This window comes from Peromyscus maniculatus, chromosome 6 (assembly GCF_049852395.1).
Source record: "Peromyscus maniculatus bairdii isolate BWxNUB_F1_BW_parent chromosome 6, HU_Pman_BW_mat_3.1, whole genome shotgun sequence".
Taxonomy (NCBI): domain Eukaryota; kingdom Metazoa; phylum Chordata; class Mammalia; order Rodentia; family Cricetidae; genus Peromyscus; species Peromyscus maniculatus.
Window position 1 is genome coordinate 24,800,139 of NC_134857.1, and position 14,848 is coordinate 24,814,986.

General features: G+C 38.1%; 1 protein-coding gene across 1 annotated transcript in view; it reads left to right on the forward strand.

Moving 5' to 3' along the window:
* Nucleotides 1–14,848, forward strand: part of Larp1b (La ribonucleoprotein 1B) — a 103,467-nt gene that overhangs the window by 29,853 nt on the left and 58,766 nt on the right. Inside the window, 3 exon segments of the mRNA XM_076574031.1 lie at nt 6,983–7,155; nt 12,134–12,442; nt 12,444–12,500. Of these exon segments, the coding sequence (XP_076430146.1) occupies nt 6,983–7,155; nt 12,134–12,442; nt 12,444–12,500 (539 nt within the window).

The following is a 14,848-nucleotide window of genomic DNA, read 5'->3' on the forward strand; positions in this document are numbered from 1 at the left end:
TTGAAAACATAAACAAATGCATATTCTAAAATAGAGTTGGGATTTTCTTTAGCCTTGCTTCTTTTGAGTTTCCAAAAACTTCATTAGTGTTAAGAATTTTTTACCTGGTTCATTTTGAAGATAATTGCTCTTGGGAAAAATATGTGTGCTTAACCTTTTTTCAGTCAGGGTGATGATCTACTGATGCTCTTGGATGTCATATGATCGGAATGTACAGTGGAGTAGGTGACTCCCTGAAATACCATGTAAATATGAGAGCAAATCGTGCTGCAGAAATGAAAGTGACCATACTGTCTTCTGTGGAAGAATGTCTACGCCCACCCCCTTGTGGAGAAGGTTGGGCCAGCCTGCAGTGGAGATAACCACCTTTACGATAATGATGTGAGACAGACCAGAGGACTGCTGTTGTTACTGTAGGAGCTTCTCCTTTCTATGTCATTAGCTTAGGCTGCACGGGCTACTTCATGGTGGGAAAGTTAATTGTTATCATTGGGGAAATACTGCAAATTCTATCTTTTGTTTCCAGGCATTTATACTTTGCCCAGATCAATAAAGCAGAAAAAGAGAGGATTGAGTAGCATTTCCAAAATTGTTAGGTCCTTTGCTATTTGACTTGCTCTTTAATATAGTATACTTTGCATAACTCACATGTTGTCATATTTCACATGTACTATAAGATGTATTAATGTGAATACTTAAGGGGTAAGAAATTTAAGTTAAATAAATAAGGGCATTTTTCCTTTATGCTTCAAAATTGTTATTTAAGGGATTTTCTTTTTGTTGTTTTATTTATTATTATTGTGTATATATGATATGTGTGTTTGAGTGTGGGCACATGTGTGCCATGGTGTGTGTGTGGAGGTAAGAGGACAACTTTGGAGAGTTGGTTCTTTATTTCCACCGTGGGGATTCAGGTCTTAAACTCAGGTGGTCATATTTGCACAGCAAGTGGCCTTACTTCTGAGCCATGTGGCTGGCTTCAAAATTGTATTTCATACATTGGCATGAAAGCACTGCCTGCCTATGCCCCTCATCATGAACCAGGATAAATCCTTTTTGTCAGAAATTTGGTCACAGCAATGAGAAAAGTAACTAATAAAGAAGGTTGGTAACAAGGAGTAGAGCTGTTACTATGAAAATCCTGACCATGTGGTTTGTAGGCATTTGGAACTGGTTTTTAGAAGGAATGTGAAAGACTTCTAAGCTGTAGGTTACAGAAACCTTAGGATGCTGTAAGTAGAGCTCAGTGGGCCATTCTGACTGGCTTAGTATGTCAGTGAAAAAGTAGAAAGAAAATGAACATTGTGCTAAGGAGTTTCCAGAGAGGGGCAAGGACTTTGCGGGGAGCTGAGCTAAAGGCTGTTTGTGTTTACTTCTGATGAAGAATCTCAGTGTATTCTGTCTGTTCCTGAAAACGTAGGTCACAGAATGATTTAAAATTTGTTTGGCAGAGGCAATTTTTAAGACAGCATTACATTTTGGCTGAGGCATGATTACTACTCACTGCTCTTATTCAGATCTTTAGCAGGAGTAAGTGGAAAGATTGGAAAATGTGCAGTTTGGGGAAGAAAGGGGTGCGCCATCTAAAGTTGCCAGCAAACAGGGTGCACACAAAGCTTTTGTAATTGTTAGTGCCAAAAAGAAATATCTTAGTCTTCACTAAGACAACTCCTGTGCCCCAAGGGCAAAACCTATGTAAGTCTCTAACTTGTGAAAATGGAAATTGATTTGAAAGAAGAGAGACTAAACTGAGACTGTGGCTGATGGGATTCCTCCTGTGTAAACAGACTCCTAGGAGAAATGTCTCCCAGGTTTGATAGCCAAGTTGTACAAAGGTCATTTACAGCATTGTTAGGAGGGGTCCAGACAACACCTCAATCTGGCAGTAGAACTTGAATGCTTCATCCACTTTATGCTAGTTTAGTAGGCATGTAAAATGCAAGTTACGGTCATGGAGGTTTAGACTGGAAGCCACTATGTGGCAAAGGAGACGCCATTGTTTAAAGCTGTGAAGTCAATTTACAAAGTAGACTTCCAGACTGTTGGAAGCTCCAGAATTGTGGGGCATCTGCCAAGGAAAACTGGAGGAATAGAGCCGTCCCATGAGAGAGGCTGTATATGCTGCAAGTGACAAAATTGGAGGAGTGGAGCTGCCCATGGTCATTGGAGCCCAGATGATAGTACCACAAGCCCCAGATGCTGGACATGGAGCTTCAAGGTTTAGTGTTTGCCTGCTAGATTTAGGTCTTGCTTTGATCCAGTCTTGCCTTGCTATACCCCATTCCCCTCTATTGGAATGGGGATGTTTACTCTGTGCCATTGTATACTGGAAGTATGTAACTTTTTTTCTGAAATTATAGAGACTCACAGTTAAAGAATTTGCCTTGCATCTCAGAAGAAAGAGACTTTGGACTTTTGAACACTGTTGGGACAGTTAAAGACTATGGAGACTTTTGAAGTGAGACTGAATTCATTTTGCTTTATGAGCTTATGGGGTTCAGAGATGAAATGTAATGGTTTAAAAGTGATTTGTTTGAGATTCAAGGTGACAAGGAGTGTACTTGTGGTTATTAACTTTCATTGACAGCTTGACTGGACATGTCTGTGAGGGCATTTCCAGAGAGGTTTAGCTGAAGAGGGAAGACTATCCTACACATGGGCTGGGTACTTAGCCTGAGCACCAGCATTCATTATCTGTGCTTCCTGACTGCAGACGCAGTGTGACCAGCCACCTCATGTTCCCATCACCATGCCTTCCCTGCCATCATGGACTCTACCCCTCAAACTGTGAGCTAAAATAAATTCTTCTTCCCTTAAGTTGCTTCTTGTCAGATGTTTTGTTGCAGTGACAAGAAAGGTAGCTAACGTACTTACTGCCTATCAGTGATGAGTGAGGGATCACTTCAGATATTTCTGTTTGAAAGTAAAATACTTCCTTTGTGCCTTTTCAACACTATATGGCCTAACTCTGTTAAAAGATTTTTAAATTATAATTGCAAATAATGCACAGAATTTACGCGTTACACAGAACTTGTTTATGTACAATCTGAAAGTTTCAGATGTTTTGTGCCCCATACCAGATCTTTTATAGCCATAATTTTTTCTCTCTGCAATAACTAGGGTATGTTTTTAAAGAAGTGAAATTTAGGTTTCTGTTCTTAAAGATTCAACAAATAACTGTGAAAAATTTGTTGTATAAACTTGAGGTCCTTTTTAACCAGCTTATGAACAATTAGTTGAGAAGTTGGGAAGTTGGGTAATATAGAAAATACTTTCTTTCTTTCTTCTTCTTTTTTTTTTTCAAGACAGGGTTTCTCTGTGTAGTTTTTGTGCCTGTTTGGATCTCACTCTGTAGACCAAGCTGGCCTCGAACTCACAGAGATCCACCTGGCTCTGCCTCCCGAGTGCTGGGATTAAAGATGTGTGCCACCACCACCCAGCAAAAATATTTTTTTTCTATGAGACATCTAAGATAGGTCAATCAAGTTGGATATAGCTTTCCATTAGCCATTTTTGAATTATTAATAAAATTGCAAGAATAAAATCAGTTTTGTACATTTTACTTTTTGACACATTTTCATGTTCACACAAATAAGTCAATATAAGTGTCACATTAATATAGATTCTTTAAATTATACAAAGAGCAAATAGATGATAAATAAAGAAATAGTTATATGGGATGTTGATAGAATCATGCTGACTTACATTAGCTCATAGGAGTACTGCTGTCAACCACCATTTCCTCTGAATCTTCATATTTTACCTTGTTAGTCTACTTGTAGACTGCTTGGAGAAGTAGTATGTCACTGTACATTGGAGAAGAAATAAGGTAGGAAGTATAGACAGCCTTCTTATGTAACTAGGTGAAGTAAAGGAGAGAAGCTTTTATCTAATACCCTTTAGTCCCAAATTATAATATCTTAATAACTTTTGATTATATTTTCTGTGCCATTTGTATGGTAAAATATTTTAATGTAATTGATCCTTTTCATCACAGAAATTTAAATATCTACTTTTTCCTCTTTGGAGGTTGAATTGTGTAACATGGTTTGGCATTGCCACTGAGCAGAAGATCTTAATCACCACAAAAGGTTGATTATGAGACTGGTAAGATGACTTCTGGAATGCAGGGTTTGCTGTGGGTGTGGTGTATTGTCAGCTCTTGATGTGTGAAAGGGCCTAATGGTTACTGAATGGGCTGTGGGACTTCTTTTGAAAGCTATATGTTGAGGTTCTTAAAGAAATCCTTATTACTCAGAACTGCAGTCATCTCATAGTGAGGGGAAAAAAACCACACTAGATCAAAGCATATGTTTGTCTTTGGAGAGCCAGACTGACATTTTTCATTTAATACAGAATCAGCAGAGGTAAATTGTCTATAGTCTCACAAATTGTAACCAAGGTATTATATGTCTAAATAATGTAATGTCAGAAATTCCAAATATTACTTAAACTTTCTGTTTTAGCGTTTTAAAAATAAGTACTTTGAAATATTTTAATTATAAAAGAAATTAGGAGTCCAGAAAACATGACAGGGCATATGGGTAAGCTTAAGCATAAAGTAAACAACTTCAAAGTATCATTCTAATAGTGTTAATTTTTTTCTTTGCCAAATATTTTCCTATTATTCCATTTCTAAGCACATAAATGTTTAGTATAATAGAACACTTAATGGTGCACCCCATAATTCAAGCTTAGAAGACATGAGGAGATGATTGTATAATATAAACCATGAGGTAGGTATAAGAAGACTAACCTTGTGTATTAAAACAGTAACTACTGGGGCTGGAGAAGGTGGCTAGAACACTCACTCATGTAGGGCAGCTCACAGCTGCTTCTTAACTCCAGCTCCATGGGATCCAGCACCCTCTTCTGGCCTCCTCAGGTACCCACACACAGGTGGCATCCAGCCCCTCCCAGATAAAAATAAACATAATAAAGAACTACAGTTTTGATTTTCCTACTATGGCTGTAGTTGCTGTTCTGACATTTAGACTTTAAGTATGTGTAGTTCAGTTAAATTTAATGATAGTTGTATAGGAACTAAGTCATCCCCATGGTTAACAATATAGTGCTTCTTTGTGTTTTAAAACTTTGGTCATTGTATAAATATTTCAGAGTATTAGAAAAACAGTTCTCTGGAGTTAGTGTGTTTTCCTATACTCCTCTATCAGTGTGAAAGGGTATAATCTCTTTCTTTCATTTGTATTGATTTTATGAATGAGTTGATGATAAATGTATTGTTTATGGAGAATGTTGTGGAGCAACAGTGTCCCAGGAAGGATATGCGAACCCTACATATAATTTCAAAGTTTTTAGTAACTTTGAAATATATTTGCCAGGTGTGGTGACATACACCTTTAATCCTAAACCCAGGAGACAGAGGGAGGCAGATTTCTGTGATTTTCAGGCCAGCCTGGTTTACCTAGCAAGTTCTAGGCCAGCAGGGCTGCATAGTGAGACTGTCTAAAGAACAGAACAGAACAAAAACAATAACTACAAAACATTTAATTTCAGTAATATTGCCATAGATATTTTTATTTAACATAGCCACATTATTAACACACCTAATATAAATCCTTGCTCATTTAGAACAGAAGGTATCAGGTCATTTTTAGTATGCACTTTATAACTGTCTTTAACATATTTGAGAACTAGCCTCATTCCAAGTTTTTTGCCCCTTATAACTAGAGCGTATTATATTGAACAAACTCTTTTCTTCTTTTCTTGTGGTTCTGGTATCAAATCCAAAGGCTTCCCATTATCCATACACTTGCATGGATACTATATTGATTGGGATATTCTGGAGGCTTTCCTAGTCTCCATCAAATTGCTTCTTTAAAAACAATAGTGACCTGATGATTACATCCATGTGTCAACTGTAGCATGTTCATGGAAATAAATCTTGCAATCTTTATCACACATATTCCTGCCTTGTGCCTTTGATTTAGTAATTAAAAGACTCACTGTCCATCTGTTTCAGCTTTCATATAACATTCACCCTGGAAGTGTTTTTAGTGAATTAACTTTGAGTAATGATATTTATAGTTTAAACTTGTACAATACACTATATACTTGTAAAAATAAATTTTATGTGTATTCAAGGTTTAAAACAGGTTCTCTTCTGACCTGGAAATGAAATTGTAACTTAAAAACACTTAATTTTTAAACGTTTGAAAAACAATTTGGATTTTATAGAGTTTATATTTATTTTGATTAAAAAGCTGACAAGGTAAGGTAAAGAAAGGTTTTACTTTTTAGAAAAGCTTTATTATTTTTATTTTTGTGTATATTTGCTTGCATGTATGCATGTATACCATGTGTGTACCTGGCATCTGTGGAGATCAGAAGAGGGGGTCAAATACTCAAACTGGAGTTACAGATTGTTGTGAGCTGCCATGTCGATACTAAGACCTGAAAAGAACAGCCTGTGCTCTTGCCCATTGAACCATTTCTCCATCCCCAAGAAAGGCCCTTAAATTCTCAAGGTTTTAAATGCTATTGCTGGAGCTATATGCTTTACTGTGGTGACATGTGTTTTGCAGTGTTCTGCATGAGGTATGAAGTAAGTGGGCACGCTGTCTTTCATGTAGGAAATGTGGGCATGGGAGTAATGACTGCTGTAGTTTAGATCTTTGTCAATCTGTCAGGAAGTAATTTTGCCTTGACTGTCATATGTTTAGACTACCTATGGTTTAATAGCAGTTGACATTCTATAGTTCAATGTGCAGGTTTTAAATTGGTGACTCAAAGATACTCTTGAAGATATCATGAATATAATATTCTGCATAAGTGCTGGTGACATTCCTTCATTCAGTGGCTTTCCTTTTGAATATCTTGCAAGCCTTTGAAAATCATGAAAAGGTTTTGAAATTGATTATCATGTTTTTGTGCAGGAAAATCCATATTAAGGCAAAATGAAATGCAGTTAATAGGTAAGAAGAACCAGTATTTTAATTGCAGAACTGATTTAAAATTTTAGAGTCTGCCCCAAACTCTCCAAGAACTGGAAGTCCACTGAGCCCAAAGAAAAATACCGAAACAAATTCTCTCCGAGTGATGTCTAGAGGTTTGTCTACCAGCTTACCTGACCTGGACTCAGAACCATGGGTAGATGTGAAAGAGAGGCATCACCCATCCCCAGGGACGTTAAAGGTAAGTTTACAAACCCAATGAAATGTGTACCTCGAGTGTAACAAGTTTTCTGTTTGTCATACATGGGTTTTTCAAGGTTTTATAAAAATTTGGAATTGTGGCCTTCAAGAGAAACTTGGGTTACTTTTGTGAAAAGTAAATTATATTTTTCTCTTTTTAAATATTTATCTTTCATTTTTAACATAATTTGAGAGTGCTTTAACTTAGTCTTTTTATTTATGACTAATTTTTTCTTATGTGACTAGTTTAAATTTGAATGATACTTCAATTTTTGTGAAGTTGAAGAATGTTCAGATATTGAAGTTATATCATTATTTGTAAGGCTCTTAAAGCACATTGCATGCTTCAGCATGTTAGAGTGAATCAATGTAAAAAAAAAAAAAAAAAGCAAAAAGCAAATGGATTTCTTAGTGAATGAGTGAACTATCTATCAGAATCAGATGGTTATAAAAGGACCAGAGGAAACTGCCTTGCATTTTTGACTGGTGACTGATGCACTACTTACTATAAAAAGTTGTTACTTTAACTAAATAACTAATTAGTACAAGTAAAAGTTGGAAAACCTAAGTAAAATTGTTGGCTTATGTGGGTGTAGGTAATTTATCTTGTGGTAGTTGCACTGGTTTTATGGACTAGTGGGTAAGGGATGGGTGACACGATCCACTATTTCTTACAACTTTGTGAATGTATAAAAAGCTTGCCAAAGTTTGGAAGAAGAGAATGAATGCTGGGATGTTAAAGGCTTATAAACAAAGTTCTTTCTCCTGGAGACCAGAGGTACAGAGGAAGCTGGGATTTTAACGACTCTTCACTGTAAATCTGCCCATGTCAGCAAACACTTTTTTTGTTGTAACTGGAAGGGTGTTGTAAGCTGGGAGGGTGTCTAATGAAAGCCTAAAGTCCTGTTGCTGACCCACAGTGCTAAGGGCCCCACATGTTTAAAATATTACCAAGTCCAATGTCAATAGGCTTAAGAAACCTTAATAAAAGGTAACTTCTTTTTCTTTTTCTTTTTCTTTTTCTTTTTCTTTTTTTTTTTTTTTTTTTTTTGGTTTTTGATTTTTTGTTTTTTTCAAGACAGGGTTTCCTCTGTGTTGTTTTGGTGCCTGTCCTGGATCTCGGAGAAGGCTGGCTTTAAACTCACAGAGATCCGCCTTCCTCTGCCTCTCAAGTGCTGGGATTAAAGGTGTGCACCACCACCGCCCGCTTCTTTTTCTTTTTTTATTCTAATACTAAAAATACAATTCAGAGCTTCAAGTAGGCTAGACTCGTGCTTTGCCACTGAGCTGCATCCCAGTCCCCCAAAACAATTAGACACAGTGTATTTAAATGTTGTCAGAAAATCACCACACCCAAAGTGTGGACTCCAAATGGCTAAAACACCTTTGGGAAAAGTCAGGCCATCTTAATATCTCACAACCTTCCTGGGTACTTGTTTGGGATGGTATTCCTACACTAAGGCATGATGAAGAAGGAACTATATTTTACCCAATTTGATATCCCCTTATCTAAAATGTCTACATTTCAGCATTTACTTTCCCAGTAGTATATGAGATTAAAGTTCATCTTAAAGTTGATAATCTTGAAAACCATAAAAATCAATTTTTATTTGTGTGTCTGTACATGTAGAATGTCAGATAACAACTTTAGTAGTCAGTTCCCCCAGACTAGTGGTACTTAGCAGTATGAATAAATTGTAGACTTCTTTTGTGGCTGTGATTATAGCCGTTTACCCTTGGGCAATTTTGTTGAATGTCAGGTACGTACAATCCACACTTTTGATTAAATGAAAGTTTCCACAGATTTGGACTTCTATCCTACACCTTGGCAGAGACTGGGCATGCTGACTCTGGATCTCAGCCATTACAAAAATAAGGAGTATTTTTCTCAGAGAGGTACAATTAGTGTTTTTTTTTTCTGATAAGATTATATTTTGTCCTTCTGCCCCTGCTTTGACTAGTTGAGAGCAGATGTTATAAAGCTTCATGTTCTCAAATAAAGGACAGGACTGGTTGCTTGTGGTTGGTTTTCCAAATGTTTACTTTGATTGCTGCCCACTGTCCATTCCTGCTCTGCCTTTTAGGATCCTGGTGAGAGCAGTGCCTTCTGTCTCTTTGCTGTAATCCTGGCTGGGTCTGAGAGGCTCATTCTTGTGTCAATCTTATCAGTGTAATCACATGGACTTTATGCTTTCTAGAAACTCAGTTTATGACCTGATAATTATTCATTGTTGATAAGTGGACATATTTATACATTATTGTATATCATTATTGAACATAAACGTATAGTCAGGTCATGTCCAACCCCAAATCTCTTTTAAATCTATGTATGTATGTATGTATGTATGTATGTATGTATGTATGTATGTATGTATCTATCTATCTATCTATCTACCTATCTGTTTATGAGTGGGGAGGGTATGGATATGGAGGTCAGAAGACAATTTGAGAAAGGAAGTCAGTTCTCCACTATATGGGTTGTGGGGATTGAACTCAAATCATCAGACTTGGAGGCAAGTACCTTTTCTTGTTGAGCCTTCTTTTTAGTCTCAACCCAAAATCTCTTACTTGTTCCTTACAAGTTGAAAAAAATGCATTTGAAGGATAACGTTAAAAAGTGAAAGCTTTTGCCAGGAGGTGGTGGTGTACGCCTTTGATCCCAGTACTTGGGAGGCATTGGCAGGCAGATCTGAGTTTGAGGACAACCAGAGCTGTTACACAGAGAAACCCTGTGTGGGGGGAGTGTTTATCCAGAGTTTACCATTATTAATAGTTTGGTATTTGATCACTTGGGCTTTTATCCCCATATACTTACATATAGTCTTTAAAAATATTAAGCATTATTTACTTACCTATTTATTTATTTATTTGTTTGTTTTCAGGACAGGGTTTCTTTGTATAGCTGTGGCTATACTAAAACTCACTCTGTGAACTAGGCTGGCAGTAAACTCAGAGATTTGCCTACCTCTGCCTTCTGAATGCTGAGATTAAAGGTGTGTGTCACCACCACGTGCTATTTAGGTGTATAGGTGCATAACCCACCTTTATGTGCATGCACCACATGTGTTTAGTGCCTGAAGAGGCCATTAAAGGGCATCATATCCCCTGGAACTTGAGTTCCAAATGGTTGTGAGACACTGTGTGGGTGCTAGGAGTTGAACTCTGGTCTTCTGGAAGAGGGCTCAGGCTAAGGAGATGACTCTATTGATAAAGTGCTTGCCTCACAAGAACTCAAATTTGAATCCCCAGCACTGTGTAAACAGTTAGGCTTGATCTCACTGGACCCCAGTTTTCTATTTTTTTTTCAATGCTCAGTATCGAACCTAGGACAAATTCGCCAACACTGAACTGTACCCCCAGATTATTTATTTGAGACAGGATCTCAGGTAGCCCATTCTGGCCCACTGGCTCTAGCCAAGGCTGACCCTAAAATCAAAATAGGGGTCTGGAGAGATGGTTCAGTGGTTAGTTAAGAGCACTTGCTCTTCAGGGAACCCAGGTTCAACTCCCAGCACCCACATGGCAGCTCACAATTATCTGTAACTCCAGTTCCTGGGATCCAGTGCCCTCTTCTGGCCTCCTTGGGCACTGCAGGCAAAACATACATATTAAATAAACAAAGGTATATATAAATAACAACAACAAAAAGTTAGGCATGGTGTGGTGTACCTATAATCCTACTTCCGGGGAAATGGAAACAGGAGGATCAGTCTACCCAGAACCTCTGCCTCTAGGTTAAATGAGAGACTCTGTCTCAAAAAATAAAGTGGAGGGGCTGGAGCCATGACTCAACAGTTAAAAATATTCGGCTACTGAGGATCTGAGTTTGACTTCCAGCACCCACATAGTGGCTTACACAATCATCTCTAACTACAGTGCCAGGGGATATGATGCCTCTGCAGGCCCTGCAAACATGTAGTGTACACATATAAAGACAGGAAAAGCACTCATAGGCGTGTGTGTGTGTGTGTGTGTGTGTGTGTGTGTGTGTGTGTGTGTGTGTGTGAGAGAGAGAGAGAGAGAGAGAGAGAAGCAACCCTGAGTTAGGAAGAATCTGTTTGAATTCAGGAACTAGTAATAATAGCAAAAAAATAAGGTAGAGAATAGTTGGTGACCAAAACATGTACGTGTACACATGTATATACATATATTAGACATGTAAATATGATGCACATAGTCTGCATTTTATAAAGTATATTCACAAGTAGACAGCTTGCCTAGAACAGTGCCTGGCTCACATTGTCAGCTGACTGGAGATCTACACGACTCAGCACTCTGACAGAAAGGGATTGCTTTGTTTTAGACATAGAATTAACTTGAGCTGGAAGATGAAATTGGATCAGAGAGTGGCATTGGGCAGCAAAGCAGAAGTGTTGTGTGTGCTGAGATTTAGGCTAGGGTAATGTTAGACACTGCTAGTGGGTGTCTAGAGGCAGGGTGTGTTGTGTCAACCACAGCTACGTTACATGAACATAGGGACAGAGTGTACATTTTAGCATTAAGCAGATATAGTGTGAAGACAGTTCCACAGGACATAAAGACAGCAGAGGAGGTGACCCGTGGGTGCCAGGCACACACATGGTGCACATACTTACATGCATTGTGAGATATAAGGCTCAGACATGGCGAGCTTACTAACTCTAAACCTAAAAGGCTTTGTTTTCCTTGTCTTTCTGAATGCAGAGGAAGTAATTCCCATGTCTAGGCCTCGCTTCCTCATGACTTAGTGAGTGAGTGCCATGTTGTAGATGATCTAGGGGCCACCCCAAATCTAGGGAGTCTATTTCAATCCTTTTACTCAACTTTGTGTTTTTCCTAGTCAAGACAGAACAATACTGCTTAGCTTTTTATTAGAATTTGCCTACTCTGATACAACATTTGTCCTAAAAGAAAAAAAATTAAAAAGTTTTTATGTAGGAAAAAAGTTTTTAAAAATACATACATACATGTGCATATATATATATACTTTGTTTCTTTAGGAATCAATATCTGTACCTGAAGAGACATCAAATCAACTAAACTTTCCAGAAGAACCAAAACAAGAAGAACGTGACTTTTTGTTTGATGAAGAAATTGAACAGACAGAAAGAAGGAAAAAGACATTTAATGTTTGGTCTGATAATGATTCAGATTATGAAATTGATGACCAAGATTTAAACAAGATTTTGATCGTAACTCAGACACCACCTTATATGAGAAAGCACCCTGGAGGAGATCGAACAGGCACCCATGCATCACAAGCAAACATTACGTCAGAACTTGCTGAAGTGATTAGTGATGGCTTGTATTAATTACTCTGAACAGGACCTGTGGACGGAAAGTGAAAATACACACACAGCCTTAAAGGTAACGATTTCCGGTGAGCATCTTTCTGCTGATAGTTTGCTTGGATTGCATGGTATTACTTGTTTTCTTAAATTTGAGAGTTTATTTCATAAATAAATTATACCCAACATAAAAATTCTTGGAAATATATTTGATAGTCACACCTGACATAATTTTAAGTGACTATATATGAATACTGTCAGCATCAAAAAATAATATTTGCTGACTAAAACTTGTGGAAAAATGTAATTTCTTATGAAGGAATAAAAATGTTGCTATGGACAGGCCTACTTGATATGCTCAGTCTATTCTCTTGCCTTTTACCCTGGATTCTGGCCTCTACCTAAGCTAAGGTAGAAGAGAGAACCAGAATAGCTGTGTAGCCTCCAAATCTCTTTAAATTTAGGAGTATAAGGGGGTCTTTTTCTGCTGTTACACTTTTCAGAGAAGCTTCAAAAGTTAAATACGTGAGGGAGTGATGGAACAGTGAGGGGAAGTGACCTCAAATTGGAGAGTGAGCTTAGAAACCAAACAGCTATAGAAAGAGAAGCTTCCAGCTAGTGTCTGAACAGAGGGAACTGTATATCATGGGCTTGTGAACAAGAGACATGATCTCCTTGGAATTTCCCTTACTGCTTTTAGCCACTGGCTTTTTAGAGAAACTGTTTCAGGTATATCATGTCAGATGCCTTAAAGCCTGGACAGTTTTCTACCTGTCTTGCTCCTATGGGAAAAGAAGTGTGTTTCCATGAAGTTTAGATAGTAGGGTTTTATGTAAAAACACATTTGTGTGTGTGTGTGTGTGTGTGTGTGTCAAATTCACTCATGTCTCAATGCAAGTGTGGAGGTCAGAGGACAACTTGAAGGAATTGATTTTTTCCACCCATGTAGGTCCTGGGGATGGAACTCAGGTCCTCAGGCTTGACAGCAAGCACCATTACTTGCTGAGCCATCTTGCCACCCCTGAATTTTATTTCTGATGCTTGTTTCTGGAGGTGATGCTTAGCTGAAATCATTTTTGTAACAGAAGTAGACAATATATTCTACTAATTGCTGGACCTGGGGACACAGGCTTGTATAATCCCAGTTATATGGGAGAAGGCAGTAGGAACAGTACAAGTTCAAGGGTAGCCTGATCAAAGTCATAAGACCCTGACTCAAAATAGAAAAGGACTAAGGGTATATAGCTCAGTGGTAGATGATTAGCATGATTGAGGCTATTCCATGACGAAATCACTGTCCTTGGTTCTAAAAGGATAAACAGATTGTCAGATTAGATAGTCAGAATGGGCCTCTCTCTGAAAAGAGTCAAGTTAGAGTGAAATCAGAAATAAAAGAATGAAACATGCAAAAAGCAGGAAAAAGTATTCCAGGAAGAGGAGTCAGTGAAGTGTCAGTAGTCTGAAAAAGAACTACTGGCAAATTCGAGGTACCAGTTTGCCCATAGCTGTATCAGAAGATAATTATGGTTGTGAAGGCAGAGTCAGATTAGAATAGAATTTGTAGACCATGTTAAATATTGTGGAATTTATTGTAAGTTCAAGTGCAGGTTTACAGAGATAATGTGACATGATCTTATTTTTATCACTGTGGTCTGGAGGACAGACAATAGGTTATATGGGGACAAAAGTGAGAGGAAGCTGTTAACAGGCTCCCTATAGGAGATGGAGAACAATAGTCTTCGTTCAACTGGTAGCACAGGAAATACAAAAATGAGAACTATGTCTGAGCCTTGATGGATAAGAGAGAATAATCAGGTGTGTCAGAAACTGGATGGTTGATTAGGTAGGAGTGCAGAGCGTGCCAAGACAGCGGAACAGTTTTAATGAAGTTTTGGTGGTTCCAGAAGCTTTGTTGAACTGGTGTGACAGGGGCAGGCTCACATATCTTTAATGGTAAAGACCAGTGAAATAACCACATGATAGATGGTGAGATGCATCTTAAAATCTCCAAAGTTGCTGGGCGGTGGTGGCGTACGCCTTTAATCTCAGCACTTGGGAGGCAGAGCCAGGTGGATCTCTGTGAGTTAGAGGCCAGTCTGGTCTACAGAGTAAGTTCCAGGACAGGCTCCAAAGCTATACAGAGAAACCCTGCCTCGGGGGAAAAAAAAAAGAATTCTATACCATTGTCAAGAATGTAGGTTTCCTAGAGCAAGGCTTATCCTGGGGTGTGCTGACCCTGGAAATTTCTCAAAATTCAGTAAACTCCACTATGTAAGTTGTGGGGGACTGTATTCATGCTTCCCCCAAATTAAAAAAATAAACAAACCACCACCACCAACAACAACAAAAAAACGTTAAATAGATTCTCATCAAAAGAACTTAATTTGCCTTTCACCCAGTCTCTTAGGAAATAGGCATTTTCTTGGT